The 17,435-nt window shown below is 42.2% G+C and overlaps 1 protein-coding gene across 2 annotated transcripts in view; it reads left to right on the top strand.

Moving 5' to 3' along the window:
* The window catches only part of LOC127607023 (plexin-A2-like), a 122,671-nt gene that overhangs the window by 40,004 nt on the left and 65,232 nt on the right, over positions 1–17,435 (top strand). For both annotated transcript variants that reach the window (XM_052074993.1, XM_052074992.1), the window contains one exon: positions 12,829–12,963. In XM_052074993.1, coding sequence (XP_051930953.1) covers positions 12,829–12,963 — 135 coding nt within the window. The remainder of the gene's footprint in view (positions 1–12,828; positions 12,964–17,435) is intronic.

Raw genomic sequence — 17,435 nt, 5'->3', positions numbered from 1 at the left:
GATGGGTAATGACTCAAAGCAGATGAACAAATGACTGGACCTGAACAAATGTACAAGTTTTTTTGTGGGTCTTAAATGTTGTAATCCTTTGTCTTGACAAACATGCAGCTCTCGCTCCATCTGACTCATACGAGGTGGGAAATTGCTACCCGAAATGTGACTGTAAATGTTTGACTCAACGCAAGTGTGCAGGATAATATGCAGACTGAGAATATTGCACAGTACACAGCGCATACGCAAAGTATTGGCTCTGCTTTATTTGACCCCGGTTTTGTTTACAGCCTAATCTGGAGTCAATTGTACTTAAAAAAAGAATGTTTTCAAATTCATTGAAGACAAAATATGAACTTTTTTGATGCTAAAATGGCTCAGTAATTTAGCGTCCCTTTAAGTAGAATCTCATGTTGCATTGTGGCCAACGGTAGAATCCAGGTCGGTTATTGCATACTTTGGTGGTGTGGAGTCGTGCTAAATAAGTCTCGCGGCAAACGTCCTGAATGCTGGATGGGTTAGCCTATATGGCATATGCTATTTGGTAGCTAGCTGTAGAGACCATACATATCAACTTAAATAAGCCTTGGCTGGTTGATGATGTGCATATAGCTGGCATATTGGGTGTGTTTGTTCCAAGTTCATTATAATTCCCTTTTGCAATTTTGACGCGGTTTGAGTCACCAACATCAGACATGCAACTTTGATACAGGCCACACGTGTCAGTTTATAATGGGGGGCCTTAACAGAGACCACGGCGAGACTCCCTGTTCAACACAACAGCCACTCATAAGATGATGAAAATGATGAAACACCAGTGTAAATATTTATTTTGCGACTCACCACCGTTTCAGGCATCATTAAAAGAAAACCAAAAGTTGTCATGAAAATGTTATCAAACACAGTTATGTTAAACATGCCATAGTGTAGTTTTAAATGTTCAAAATGGAACGGAACACATTTCAAGAGGCTTATCATTTTACTGGTGTGCGCACATTTTTAGCCACTAAGTGTAAGACCTGAAGATGACTGAGTAATTCTGATAAGGACACCAAAAGCACTTTAGAGTGATATTAACTCTGCTGCCAAGAATGTGTACCAACAGAGGACTGAGCTACAACCTTGAATTTAAAAGTTTGAGAAAACGTACCACAAATCTTGAAAGTGGCTCTAGATCAACGCCTAGCTTAGCTGATCATTTCATGGGCGGAGGAACTCGGTATGTGGTCGGTTACTATGTCAATTAACTGCAGAATGGCTTGTTCACAAACATCTTTTCAGAAATAGGCAGATTTGCTCGGTTGTGTGATTTCACACTTGATGTGTGGGCAGACACTCTGGAGATGCAACTAATTGTGTTCAAGCAGTTGAAAAGTCAATTTTCCATAATATGTCCCCTAATAAAGATTTTATTGTTAAAACACCCAGAATCTCAAATACACCAAGTCACAAGGCGTTCGAGTTGTTCAGGCAGCTCAATTCAATTTCTTTGTCTTTTAAAGTGGCTTCCTTGTGTGTGTAATTCATTTTTAGTGCTCCGAGTGTGAGTCTCTCTAGGCCAGCGTGTCTTATTACACTAGCGAAATGTATGGCCGTGATTCAGACTCCCAGGAGCCTCCACGGCGCATAGAGAGAGCGAAGGAGGGCTCACCTCTCCAGTCTCAATCCGTTGGCCCCAAATGGACAGACGAAGTGGAAATGGGCCGTGACAATAAAAAACATCGCCACTGCAGCAGAGTCACCGCAAAGGTCGAGCCTGTCGCGGGGAAGGTGTAGCCGAGTTGAAAGGTCATGGGGGCTAAGCGACAGCGTCTCCATGAAAAGCATATGGATATATCCATTAACGGTTTACCGCTGGGTCACTCCGGTTGCACGTAAAACAGGACGTTTCTGTCATCGGGCTGGCTTTGCTGGTGTTGCATTTGCTGCCTGCTTTGAGGGCTCGGTATTGTTCGCTAGTCTACCAATAGAAGGGATGTGAATGAATGTTAATGAGGAGTTACGAAAGGGTGGGAAGTCTGGCCTCAGGGCCATTTCCAGACCAATGCACAGCACTTTTTTTTTTTTAATTGGCCCGCTGCATAGTAATAACATGAGCAGTTTGCATCACATGGTTAGGAGAAAAAACATGGTTATAAAGGTAACATTTGGAAAGATAGTACACTATTTATTTGTTAAAATGGAATATATGTGTTTATTTTCTTTTTCTTCCAGAATTAAGGTTTAGCTATTATTTTCCAGCAAGTAGAAGACTGCCAGTTTGAGAGGCACTGATGCCACAGTTACAACAACATGTTAACAAAATGCGAGTGAGATCCATTATGAATGTGCCATGGATTACTTCACTGATTTATTTGAACATTAATGATGATTTGGAAAAACTGGAGGAGCTGCTTAACACATTGGAGGGAAAACTGCGCGCCGGCTGGAAGGTCCTGGGGGAGGCGACAGTTTCCTTTGCTAAATCGCAGCTTAGTGACTAAGAACATATTTTTTCATAGTCCCTCTGCTACTTGATACCAGAAAAGGCTGACCTATCACTTCCTCTGGCATTTTGCACCCACCGTTGCTACTTGTGGACGCTTATCCGTTTTTAGTTAAAAAAAATAATAACAAAAAAATCTTTAAGATGTCCTCCACACAGAAAAAAAGATCCTCGTGTCGTCTTCCACTGCGCTGTTACTTGTGATTTCTGTTGATGTCCTGCCTGCTTGTGTGGTTGAACTGTTCTTTCTGTCATTGTCTGGGATTTTTTGCATTAATTGCTGTTCTTGCCATCACTGGGTGGTTATTATCGTTTGTGATGTCACCTGGTGGGCGAGACATAGTTTTGGTATTGCCACACATGCTTTGCACAGTTAAAAAGAGGCGTTTTGCGCTATTGTGCGCATGAAAACACCTGACTTGACTTACCAAAAATACCTGAATTGTATGTGTATGTGTATGTGTATGTGTATGTGTATTACAATGCTATAATTGCCGATGTTGTCATAATGTACAAGTACACTACTTCTCTAGACGTGAGGGGTCTGCCTGCGTGCTTGCAGTCCAGCAGCTTTTTGGGACTGTCTTGGCTGTTGATTTTTTAAATTTTGCTATTCAGTGTGTTTTGACGAAGCACAAAATGCAAATCTGGCAATTTGGAAATTGCATTCGACTACATTGCGGTGCGAATTTGAATTTGATTTATTGTTCCACTCTACTGTCCACTCACAGGCGCGTCACTTCAATAACCGAGTAAATCTATTTACGAGCTTGGTCACTGAAGAAATTATACGGTTGAGTCAAGGTACCACTGTACCGAACATTTAGTGTTGTAAATCATGTTTTCATTGGTTGTTTGGCAACATACTCCATACAAAACAACAACAAAAAAAAACAAAGCTTCTGAAGGCAAACACAGCAAAATGACTCTTCTTTTGACTTAACCTGCGGTGGCCTCAACACATTGCAGCCGTTGAGCGGAATTGATTTTTGGAGGGGGAAACGTGGCGTCGCAGAACAATGAAGCCTGGCAGGACCTCCGTAGCATGCGGAGCGCTAACCCGCCAACGTGTAGCGAGCGTACTAATGCGGTCCCCTCCCGCCCCTTGTTGAGATTTCTCAACATTTTCCGACTTTCCCGGCTGCCATGAGCGCAGCAATATTTTAGAGTCATTCAAGTTTAATGCATCCTCGGCACTATGGGTTTGAGAAGCTGTCCTTAGCACTTGCGGCAGTTCCTCTCCAAGGCACACGCTCAGAAATATAAAGTGCTGCATGCAATAAAAATGGGCCAGTCAACTGTCTACATGAGGAGAAGTAACATGAAATGCGGAGCTCATGGAAAAGTCAGTCAAAGGGACACTCACTAATTAAGCTAACTATGTCGCGGAACCAAGTTAGCGAGTTCTGTTAGCTAATGATGATTTATGGTAAGCAGCTTTGCTTACCATACAGGAAGCTGCCACTGAACAATATAACATTTTCAGCACAAACATGATATATTAAACCACATATTTGGAAATACACAGATAAAGGTTTTACTTCGTTGTTCAAGTTCTCATGGGATGGTTGGGCAGGCACTCCAGAGTGTCCTCCCAACGTAACACACAAGTGAATTATGGTAATTGAGGCATGCGAACAGTAATGCACAAAATGTTGATTGGAATGTTTAGTTTAGAGTTTGATTGCTATGGATTATTTTAGCCAGCTGCCAATATTTGTCAGTATAAAATTCCGATAACCAATTAACGGTCCGATAAATTAAAATAAGTTATTTTTTGGCCCCTAATGCTTCCAAACATAAAGATATGGAATACAAGTAGAATCTTTGAGTGTTACTCTTTGTTTCATACACCCTAAATTGTCCTTGGGTCTGAACGTGAGTGTGAATGGTTGTTCGTGTCTCTGTGCCGTGTGATTGTCTGATAACTAGTTCAGGGTGTACCCCACCTCCTGCCCCAAGACAACTAAGATACTGCCCCAAGCGACTCAGACAATGGATGGATAAATGGATTGATGTCATACTCAGATAGACAGGCAGACAGACAGGCATCCTATTTCACCTCAATGTAACACACAAACACAATGCATGGATATGTGGGAAATGCCAAAATGCCTTCTTGACGTCACGGATGCCGAGATGAGGCGGGATGCTGGTGTTTGGGGGGCCAAATTGGCACGACTGAATACAACAAGCGGGACCCTCCGGAGGAAAGGCCTCCGAGAGGATCATCATCAGATGATCCGCTGGAGTTGGGATGCGGGCTGCTAATAAAAGAGGCAATTTGTCAAAATATGAAATGGTGCCCATCTCCCTACTCTCTCTGTCCTTTCATCCCAGCTCTCCATCTCTCGTGTGAAGTCTTGCTAATGGGAAGCGCATGGGATGACCGTGACTGCAGTGCGGTCTGAGGAAAATAAGGGCCGCGCTAAGGAGCCTTTATTGTTCTGCTGCCGTTGTAGGTGGGCCCTGGGAACTTGGCAAACAATTGCAGTCAATTGGAGGTTTGGGGAGGGTTTTTTTGGGGAGGGGGGCTGTGAACAGAACAGGACAGGACAGGAAACCGGTAACAGGAAAAGCATGTCCTCCAGGAAGGAGAGCACACCGAGGAGACTTGCGGAGTTGTAGAAAGTAACGCTATGGAGACTTGCAAACTGGCGGAGGGAGCTGAGGTCAAGACGAACTGACTTAACAGCCACTTCCCATCCAGTAAAGCTCGGCACATAAATACTATTTGTTGAGCTGCATTTGGACATTTTCCTTCCCTTTTCCCTTTCATAAAATCAGCAAAGCCCCGATGATCGGATGTCTCTGAACGATTATTCAAAACGATTATTGGTGTTGTGTGGTGTGTTCAAGCGGGATACACACATTCTGACAATCAAGCCGAATGCAAACATTTCTTCCTTCCAGTCACCCTGATTATTGAACGTCTCTAAAATTATTTTGCTGTTGTGGGAGGTTTGTTAAGACTTATATTTTCTCACCTATCCACGATGAGAATACAATCGTAAGTGCCGTCTTGGACTTGGTGATTGTTTATGTAAACTCAAGCGAGAGTGGAAAATTAAGAGTGTAAGTTTACTAAAAAAAAAACTTTAAAATTTTGAGTTTTAAATTGTTTTGTTTTTGATTCAGTCAATAACTTGATGATGTGTCGATGTGTGGCCTGCCTCCATGTTTTTTGCCCATACGCCACATATATCCAATTTATTTTTTCATGCAGCGTGAACAGTACAATTTTCTCAAATCTGACATTGACCTCTTTCATAGGTGAATAGAACTCGGATATGTATGCAACACGTCTGCAGTAAGAACACTCATCCGCAAACAGAGGGCCGATACGTCATCAAAAGCCCAGCATGCGCTCCCCACCGGGACAAAGTGATAGGGAGACTACCGACAGGCAGTGATTCTGTAAAGCTGTTTTGATAAGCAGTTGTCGTCTCTACATTTTACTTTAATTTAATCCCACTTCAAATATGAAGCATACTGTGGACATTTGTGGTGATCGTAGTCATTCAGCCATGCACACGATTCATTTATTATGCGAGGCAATGATGTGACATCATCTTTGGTAGACATCTCCATGAAATATGAGGAACGAGGAACGTTGCCTCATATCCCCAAATTAGAGAACAGACTGGTGTCATCTTTTTTTTTTTTTTTTTGTGCATGTCACTCGACATCGAGCTTTGTGCGCATGCATGTCACACGACAGATATGTTAGAGGTCACATTTGTTTTTGTAATGTGAACGAGTACATAAAAAGATAAGATTTAACTAAAAATCGAAATCAGGCATCGCGACCTGCAATCTGAAAGTAGTCAAATGTAACTTTTACACCCGTATGATCTTACTCAGCAAAGCTTGATTATCGGAGGTCCCCGAAAGCTTATTCTGAGCTATTATATGGTGGTGCAGGGTGTGTTCTGAATGTTTTTTTCTTCCCTGATCCACTCAGAAAATGGTCTACGGTAAAGCTGTTATTGTTAAATCTAGTCAATATTTACAATCACAACCATTTTTGAGTACGGTATGTTGCTGACCAAGTTAGCTAATTAAACAGGGTACATTCATGTCAACAATTGGGCACAAATTGCCTCTCACAGTCTTGGGCAACAGTTTGTCGGAGGAGCCTTTTGGTGATTGTTGGTGGAGATAAATTTGTACGTTGCTTTTTGGTCATTCAAAAAGATACATACATGATAGTAGCAGTAAGCACATCCCGCAATATTCTTCCCGTTTGTCATGTGGGATCGCTCATGTTTTACAAAATAGTTAGGATGTTAAAATGTGTGGTGCGTGTACCCCTATTTGTTCGTTTTAATTCAGGGCAGCTGGCGTCATGGCTTTGTGACAGTGTTTCACATAATGGGCCAATGATTAGTGGCGTTTTGTTACATACCTCTTCACCTCAGTAACCTTGGCCTCACTCTTTGTTCATGAGCATGGCTCATTCCTCATTAGCACGCGTGCGGCCCTGATGGATATGCGGGCTAATCAATGTGCGCTTTCCTCATCCATGATGGGACCATATGCACAGTCAGTCAACCTTAAAGGTGGCCAGTTGTCTGGACCTGATGGTGCCGCACGCCTGTGTTATCATATTGAGTTGAGCTTGGGGGAGCATCTGGGAATACTCTCGCTTTGAGTCTTGTGACAGCTTCAGTTTCTTCAACCATTACAACCCAACAACTATGGATGAATGATTCTACAAGGAATTACAATATCACTTGTCTAAATCTACAAAGTAAAAAATAGTCTAACAATGCTTAAAAAAACTTTAATATATTCACCCAGCCACAATTAATCTGAGTGGCTAACCACTATTTTCCGTGTGAAGTTAAACGGCAATCAGTGAGCCTTAGCTCATGGAGGAAGCCGCTGCCAAACAGCCTGTAATGTGAAACGCTAAATGCTTGACGCAGAAATTCATCTTGACAGAACACCCCATTGAACAAGCATTTCTTTAAAATGATCCGCAATATGCATGTCCAGTCTGACCATTCATGATTTCAACCAGGTTTTTTTTCTTTGTTTTTGTGGAACTTATTTTTCGCTTGACACTGAAAAACCTCACCTATTTGTTCTTTCTGTAACGCCTGCAGTTAAAGCTCAGCGAATAGGGAATCGGTTATTGATGTCATGGAAGTATGCTCAAGTTCTACATAGGCTGCTCAAAGATGTTTTTGGGATGAGACCTACAGGTATCTGTTTAGCATGGGTTGTTGCCGGAAGTCATGACGTACCTTCATCATATACATATACATGCATGTACAGTATACATTAGCTTCTGGTGCATTATTCTCATATCAAATCGTCTGTAAGCCATTTGTTTTTAACGACAGTTAAATTTGAAATTATATTTAAGTGTTTTGTATCATGGTTACATTTAGAGTTTAAACTAATAACACCGATTTACCTTGACAAATGAACGTGCAAACTTGGTTCATGTTTTGTGCTTTGTGTTACAAGCCAACATTTTGGTTACAACCATACTTCAGATTTGCTGCTACTCAAAAAAAACGAAAAAAAAGTGGAACATTGTACTGTCATGCCCTCACATTTGGGCAAGGAAAGCAGCAGCAGTTGATTTAAAAAGACACCCACACAAACACAAAAGAATGCGACCAAGGAGTGACTCCAACTCCAGGTTCTGAGATCACTCACTAGGACACGCCCCTTAAAGGCACACTCATCATACAAACATGTACAGTATTTACAATATAAAACCAGTTAATTGTTTATATTCACTTTTATCATGACTGTGTTTATACAGTACAGTCCTGTTTTTCTTAATTTAAAAAAATCATTTCTTTAGTGGGTGGAATCAATTAATGACATTCCAATTCACCATTTATCAACATGAATGCATTTGTCTCCGACCTATCTCCATGCATCCATTTGTGTGTAAAGAATTGGAGCAAATCAGTTGTAGGACAAACAAATGTACCAAACATGTAACAAACAGACAGACAAAGCCTTGATAATGAGACAGATTGGCAGTGATTGGTCACAGAGTGCTTCAGGCCTTCTGGGTCACCATCCATATGTCTCGTTTGTCAGCTGCGTTTAGCGCTCACACAACGAACAGCCATATGTGGACATTTTCTGCTAGGGATTTTTACAGTCTTTGCTAGATAAACATAATAACCATTTGCTCTGACCTTTTTACATATCTCTCTCTCCTCTTGAAAAAAAAGAGTCCAAGCTGAAAATAAATCTCAAAATGAATCCCAGGTGTAGATGAGACATTTGGTTGCTCGACAGAGTTCAAGTGGCACCTAAGCTGTCTGGAGAGTGTTTTCTTTGGCCCAGAGAGAAAGCCAGTGAATTTTTACAATGGACTTTCTTTACTTAAGGCTCAGGTTGCAGATCTGTTTGTGGAGACCAGGCTAATCGGGCTGCACATATCTATTGCAGGTTCTGCAGTGGAATGCGGTTCACAGGAAGGAAATTGGCTTTATTGGCTTAGACATTATTCATGGTTTAAATATAGATAGCTGTGTTAGTTGTGAGGCCCTGGGAAGAGAGGATAAGACGTCAAGCACTGGTCAGGTTTTGCGGCTCTTGTGGCAAGTCCGGTTGGTTCTGGCAGCGAAAGTGAGGATAATGCGCAAGTCTTCCAACAGTGTAAACTGTTGGAAGACTTGCGCCAGTGTCCTGGACACTGGCAACTGTCCATTTCGTCCAATTCGTTTGAAATTAGAACCAATTTTCCCATGGGAAACAATCTGGGTTGCACATAATTTTCTCATGTTAGTGCTTCATGCAATTTTTTTCATGACCTAGCCATCGAACTGGATGAACTTAAATACCTACAATATCCACCTATGACTTAATAGCCAGGCTGTGCAAAGATCAGGAGCTACTTTAAGGGACAACCAGGGTCAGACAATTGTCAATTAGTAATTCATTCATTCATTTTCCCATCCGCCTATCCTCACAAGGGTCGCGGGAGGTGCTGGAGCCTATCCCAGCTCCCTGCTGTATCCCACTCCCACGTAGGGACAATTTGGTGTGTTCAATCAGCCTGCCATGCATGTTTTTGGAATGTGGGAGGAAACCGGAGTACCCGGAGAAAACCCACGCAGGCCCAGGGAGAACATGCAAACTCCACACAGAGAGGCCGGAGCTGGAATTGAACGTGCAATGTGAGGTCGGCGCGCAAACCACTGGACCACACCGTCAATTAGTAATCAAAAAGCCAAAAGGGGAAGCAAATATGCAGTGAGTTTTATGCAGGTTACGGAGGAAGTATAAACAGGTGTATACTTTAGACTTTGACCTTACACAACAAAAACTGTCAATTTCTTGCTGGAGATTGTCTGAGTTTTTAACTCTGGAGTGTAAGGGAGAGGTAAACCGACCCCGTTTCCATGCGAGAATGTGACTGGAGAAGGAACAAATAACGGTAGGATCATCGGTTTGGCAAAGATGCGATAGTAAATCATGATTGGGCTGAAGGCAGCGACTGTCTTTTCTGCCCAGCAGAGTGTGTCATTTTGACGCTTTGGTCTTTTTTTTTCTTTTTTTCAACATAGACGCCACACTCTTTGCCAAAATATGGTGGCCGATAAGGCTCATCAGAAATACTCAAGCTATGAGTACTAAATATGAAACACACAACACACTTGGCACAAGGGACAGAGCCTGAGACAAACAAAGAATGTAGTCTCTCAGTCAAGATGAATCACTCCAATAAGACTTCCTAAGACCAATTACTACATTTCTAGTGGTGGCTTTGTTGCAATCGTAAGGCATCGCACACGGATTACAAATTGTACACAGATCGAAGTTGTCCGGTGAATAGGTGAGTCTAAGTTCAATTTGGTGAACGTGTGACGAGTAAACCGCAAACAGTGATTGGCTTCTGATGCGTGGAGCCGGCGCAGCGGCCTGGAAGGTGGTGCGGCGTGACCGATTGATGAAGTATCACAAGCCCAGGAGTTCCAATCATGTAATCAGCCTGTATTGATTGACTGTCTCTGTTCAGAGAATGCCACTGCGGCATGCTGCCTGTCACCCTTAGCAAGCATAAAGAGACTTGATTCAGGGTGGCACCAATGCTCTGGTCCAGAAGCATGCTGGGAGCGGTGGTATAATCAGGATGCAGACGCCGCCGCACAACACCAAGGACAGTTGTCAGCGCCTTTGTATTTATTCTAATTAAAACGCCAGAGAAATTAATGCATACTCACTATAATTGCATTAAATCCAGCCCGCCATGAATTTAAATAGTTCTTTAATCCGAGTTTGCAGTGCTAATGAGTTTCTTTGTTACATCCATCAAATATCATTCCAAAAAGACAGTGGTGGGAAGTAACAAAGTACATACACAAGAGTAGATTTTTCAGTGATGGTACGGGAGTGTATTACTAGTGCCCACGGCATTGGTAATATCCACATCTGTAATTTTGAAAGGTGCATGCAGGTTTTAGAGTAACAGAACCTGCCATCCCAGCAACATCTTTTTTCAGTAAGACACCATCAAGCCACATTCTGCACATGTTGTAGAACAGGGTGACTTTGTACTATGTGAGTAATAGGCTGGCCTGCCAGCAGTCCAGACCTTCCTCCCATTGAAAATACAAAGCCCAAAATATGCCAATGGAGACCCCTAACCGTTGAAGCATTGTATCCTGCTATAAATTAATTTTGATACAATGTTCCATTTTCATTGGAAAGGGGACTTGTATCAAGCACAGGATGTGAATATTATTGTCACAGCTGCAAAAAGGATGCAAGCCACAAATCATAGCAATATTTGTCTAAACTTGACAAATAGGGACATTTACTGTTCAAAACTGCAATATAAGCCATTTCAAGCAGCTCATGTTGTGTCCTATTGTCAGCGGTGCTCCAATCAATAAGCCACTTATTACCAAGACATCTGTTTTCGGTGCAATTACATGTCACGTATATTGACATAGACAAGACAAAAAGATGTACAACGAAGCCTTCAATGGCAGATATCTGTCCCGCGCCCCAAAAGTTACACTCCAGCACAAACATGTCTCAAAAGTGCTGCATGTAGCACATTTGACAATAAAGTTGACATGAATGAATGATTACGAGCCCTGTTATTGTTTCGAGCACAAGTCTGGCACACGGCCCGATGCAAATGTGGAAGGGGCGGGGGCGGACCGAATTTTGTAGACCGACACAGCTTGCCGCAGTTCGACGGAGACTGTCTGGACTTCCACCTCCTCCCTCAGTCCCCCTGAGGACCTCGCCTCTATTGCTTTACAACACGATTCGTGTCAGATGATGGTAATAGGAATGTGTTCAATTATTTTATTTCTACCATCATGCAGAGGAATTGTCCAACACTGTTGCCATAATTATTAATGGAATACAATGACGTACATCCCCGCGACCCTTAAAGCGGATCGGAAAATGAATGAATGAATGAAATGATGAATGACGTATATCACACACATCTGCAGTGCGCCGAATCCGTATGGGTGAGCCTCGATTTGTTACACGTAAATTGCGTTCGACCAACTGTGTTGAAAAATAACCCTGCTTTTGATAAGTCTAAAATTGTATCCACTTTTGGTCACAAAATTGCAGGTTGCTCCGCAGGCATGCAGAACAATACGCCGGAACGCTTTTTGAGGCGTAGCATGGTTTGCCAAAATCACAAAACACTCTAAATTGGACCTGCCCCATCACGAAAATTGAAAAGCACCCACTCATTTTAATGCCAAGCACAGCCTACTACTCTCTGTTACCAAATTATCAAGTGGGTCGGGGGAGTGGAATTTGCAAATTGTTTTGACGCTGGACGTTTGGGCGCTGGTCTTACCAAAATAGGGCCCGATGCCTTTGATTTGATAAATGGCCTAATTTTCTCTCACTATTTTAGTTTAAATCTGAATTTTGTGAATGTAGTGCTATCTTAGGTTGATAAAGACCCCACAGGCTCTGAAAGATACATCCTGAAGACATACTTTGAAACCCTAATTTAAAAAGGAAAATCGTTTTTGGAACCACAACGTGGCTCCAAACTCTAGTTGGACGAATGTAATACTTGGTTGAAACATAAATTTGAAAACCAGACCCTTATTTATAACTACAGTACTATCCTTGACCTTCAATCCTGAATTCCAAACCCTAACCATGATCAGATGTGAAAGATACATTTTAACATCATTTTAACATTATAATTTTAACATTTAGCATAGCAAATCCCATTTAAAATGTTCAAATGCATTGTCAAAATCTAGTCGGATCAGCTAGTAATTAAGTGTGCTCAAGGATGGTCTTACTACATACATCTGGTGTGAAAAGCCTAAATTTACAACAGCTCACAATTCATTTGTTTTGTTTCCACGCATTCGCAGATCCGAGTGGACGGTAAACTGGACGCAGGAGTGTTATACGAGACGGTGACCGTGACCAAGGACCATGTCCCTGTCCTGCGCGACATGGCCTTTTCTCTGGACAAGACCTCGCTCTACATCATGTCTGACAATCAGGTGAGGCAAAAAAACATCTGGAAACCATTTGGATTGAAAACAAAATCCTTGACAAACATGCTGCAAAACGTCTTTAAAAGGAGTCCACTTGAGATTTGTGGGATTGAATGTAAAAAGGGTCAGATTTCATTCCTCTGTGAAGAAAATACAGCAACTATCGCAATCCCTACAGAGGAACTCACTTGAACATGCCATGACAATTAAAGCTGTGGTGGGTACCTCCGCTTTAAAAAAATCATTTGCTGTTTCATGAAGGCCTTTTCACACTGCACTTATCAACCTTTTTTGCCGACTCCTACCAACTTGTTCATTCAAATGTTAATTAAAGATGAAAAAAATGGGGTGCACAGACCCTCTTGAAAACAACTGATGGCTAATAATCTTATTAGGTCAGCACATCAATTTTGCCAGCTCTTATTCTACTGAAAATGTACAGTACAGGAAAGAAAAATAATCAACTCCCAACACCAACTTCACCGATCCAGATGAAATTTGGTGGAAATGTCTATCTATCATGGACAGAATACATGAAAAAGTCTCAAGGACTCATGACTGACATTGAACCTTCAAGTTGACCATTTGAAATCAGAGACGCAATTTCACCCAAATGTGCCCCAACTAGAAAATATCTATCTATAGACAAATAGGCAATGCCAAATTGTGATTTCTTTTGTTGTCACTGCCTTCTAATTTTGGTGAAGCATGCTTTCCAACTTTGATGATCCTTTTGATGATGTCAGCTGTAATCATTATTTGGTTTCCACCGTCCAACATGCAAGGAGCCTCCTCAAAAAAAAACTGTTACCAGGTGTGTGTTGAACATTACAAATTAACAGACTAAAACGTGTCCCGGCAGAGACACAGAGATAGTCCAAAAAATAGGAATTCATTTACAATCCTACAAGCTGTGTGGAAGATCCACCAACGCTGCAGAAGGAAATGTAAAAGATGCAGGCCGTGTGGAGAGGGATGAGCTGCTGTTCTAATTACTTATCCATGCGGATCGACATAGAGTGCTTGCATCTTTTGTACGCGACACACACACACGGCCAATAGTAAACCATCAGAGGCTTTTTCTATGCAGCTTGAAACACCCTTTGACTTTCCCTCGCTTGGCCCACCATCACACAGCCGTTTGTTGTTGTTGCAGTCGTCAGACATTGAATATTCCCCGCACTCGCCGGAGATAACAGCGAGCAAGTGGCGGTAATCACTTTCCCTCTGCCATCAAGTGATTATTTGGCGGCTGAATGGCAACGTGAAATGGGATTAGGCTCCGTTGCAGCAGTGAAAAGCTCCATGAGCGCTTTGCAATTGCAGAACTGTAGAGGGGGTTCTCAAACTTTTTTGGTCAAGGGAACCCTTTACTCTGGACACATTTTTCCAAGTAATCCCAACACCAATCAAACATAACTGTAGTGCACTCTTAAATGCCATGGAAATTGTTTATTTTTTGAACATTTGACCTCTTATGACCTGCTTAATAGAGAGAACATGAACCAGATTCAATTAGATTCAATTCAATATTCATCCAACGTCTCCAGCTGACCTTCACTGCTTCCAATAACAACATGACTGCAGAAAGAGAGGAGTTAGTTTACACAAACGCAGCCAACTAAGCCATTTTTTGTTTTACTATATTTAGCGACTTTTTCCGACTGCTATAGTTAAGCACGGGCTGCTTACTGGTTTCACGATTTCAAATCAACCACAACCTTCCACCAGCAATTTGATGCTTTATTTCGGGGGTCATCAGTGCAGGCCAAGTGACATGACCCCGCTCCCCTGACATTCTCATTCCCCTCTTCCGCTGATACTGAACCATGCCTAGCTGTAGTGACTATTTTTTCAAAAAAGCGCCTTTATCCAAGATCCCAGATTGAGAACAGCTGCACTGTTGAGTGTCCAACTTTGTTGAGCCGCTTTTCGGAGGCATGGAGCTTTTGCGGGGAAGAGTGAGGCCGTTGATGCCAACAGTATTGTGTCAGGCCCTGTCTTCTAAAACAAATCGAGGCAGCTCTTCCTTCCTTCAGTGTGATAGACTGGAAGAGACAAGACATCACTTATTGATGAGCATCGGTCGTTCAAGGAGAGATGCCAGCTTCCTTGGAGGAGACAGCCATGCAGCACCAACAGTGACACACAACAAGCCAGAAGCCAGCTACCTTCTCTTTCAATATTGCAACAACTGTGCAGCCCTCGCCAGCTCAGTTAACCGCACACTTTGGGTCTCTTGTTCTTTTGAACACCTAACCCAAGCATGAAACCCCAATTCGAAACACAACTTTGCAACATTTCCCTGTCCTGAAACCCAAACATTTTCCCTGTCCTGAAACCCAAACCTCTAAGTTCATCCCTGACTTCCAACCCTAATTTGGAAACTTCAAGCCACGCTTGGAAAACCGAACCCTGTCTTGAAATCCTAATTTGCAACTCTAACCGTGATTTGAAAGCCTCACTTTGAAATCCTAACCACAAATCCTAACCTGGCTTGAAACCCTTCTTGGAAACCTTAACCTTTATTAGAAAACCCTCGCTTTGAAATTCAAACCACGATTAGTAGCCCTACTTTGAAACATTAGCCCTGTCTTGAAACCTTACCCATTATTTAAAACCCCACTCTGAAACCTTACCATGGCTTGAAACACTAACTGTATTTTGAAAGCGTTGAAATGTTAACCCTGGCTTTAATCCTTCATTTGTAACACTGCCCACAATCCTAACCCTAAGTATTAAACCCTAACACCTGTTTTAGACACTCAGCCTTGTCGTGAAACCTCACTTTGAAACCCTAATCTTGGTCTGAACCCCCCCATCTTAAAACCTGGTTTGAAACCGTACCTTAGATTTCAAACTTTAATTTGAAAACCTACACCTGATATGATACCCTAACTCTAATTTGAGAAAGTAACCCAGCCTTGAAACTACAATTCGAAACCCAAGGCCTGTCTTGAACCCTCACTTTGAAACCCTAATCCTGGTATGAACCCTAATTTTAAAACCTGATTTGAAACCCCTCGTCTTGAAACCCTAGCCCATCTTTTTCCCTTCAGACTCTCCCGCCGCTTGCAAACGGAATCCCCAGGGAGAGCGCCTCACTCCTTGATTTCCCTCCCACATTTTCCAGCAGAGATGAGAGCTTTCTGGATCCCTGCGAGCCAAACAATGCAGACGTGGAATCAGGAGGGAAGCACAAGCAGATTTGGCTCAGCTCAGCCAACCCTCGTGGAATAACAATGAGCTCAGCCGTCTCCTGCCGAAGGTTCGCATAGTGATGAAGAGCGAACGAGTCGAGGACAGTCGGTGCCTGTGCATTGACGGCCACGAAAAAAAACATTATCCTGAGATGATTCTTGATATCCTCACAGTGGTTCAGCTTATCGCTACGTGTCTCCAGTTTGATCACTTCGGAAGACAAAAACAAGCTCACAATAACCTCAGCGAGTGTCAGCCGGCGTTCTATGAAATGGTGGCTGAATCTTTAAATATCACAGAAAGCGGGAAAAGGCACTGTCTGGGTTTTTCAGGACAACCTCTCAGGGCCAGCCACGTCTTCTTTTGTGGCCCGCGAAAGAAAATCATGTGCATCAACATGCAAGATTCTAGTAAAATCTGTACCAAATTTCAAACTGTCAGAAGTCATGAATAATAACTTTGAGGTATTACAAGCATTGTTTTTTTTGTTATCAAACCCATTTTATTACTCGAACAATAGTCGAGCAACCTATGATCCCAGACTACTGATTAAAAAAATTCTCTAGTTATACATTTGTTGTTTATGGATACTTATATGATAGAGTGTTGAAGCATTTATATGGTTTCAATGTCATAATGGCCGTCTGAGAGAAACTGGAACAACAATGTGGCCTGCGACAAAAAAATTGCGCCCAAGGTATATCTCGGTTGGATCTATTAATACAGACGATTTTAAACATTTTTAGAGGGGGCCTCCATTATTTGCAAGTTTTTGTGTCAGTGGTTAGTCCCGAAGGGCTCACTGTATAATTTTTTATATAATGAGCTATTTGTGTGAAACCCAGGTCAGCATCAATAAACTGAAATGGGAACGGGAAGTCCGTTTCCCAAGATGCCAGTTCTCAAATGCACGGCCTCACCAGTTCACCTCAAATGAACCAGAACCACTTTCTGCACTGTCAATGTTGTTACTGGAACATAGGAATATGTAAATCCTACTCTTTCCTAACCATGGGGGGGCATGATGCATCACTTGTTAACTGTGAGGCGGAGGTGGGCAGGCTGTCACGAGACACAGCTATTTTTTTATTCAAGTAATTAAAAAGTATATTTTCACGAATATGTCCCAGTTCATGTGTTCATGTTGGGCCATGCTCATCAACTTTGCTTGAGTCCGACTTAATGTAAAAAGTGCTTGACTAATAGCAAATATTCCTTGTATTGTACAATGAGCAAAAATGTCAAAAATAACACTTCAGTGGTGCGGGTTTACTTTG

This window comes from Hippocampus zosterae, chromosome 9 (assembly GCF_025434085.1).
Source record: "Hippocampus zosterae strain Florida chromosome 9, ASM2543408v3, whole genome shotgun sequence".
In the NCBI taxonomy this organism is placed as follows: domain Eukaryota; kingdom Metazoa; phylum Chordata; class Actinopteri; order Syngnathiformes; family Syngnathidae; genus Hippocampus; species Hippocampus zosterae.
The sequence above is the reverse complement of the archived record's forward strand: the minus strand, read 5'-3'. Positions and strand labels throughout refer to the sequence as shown.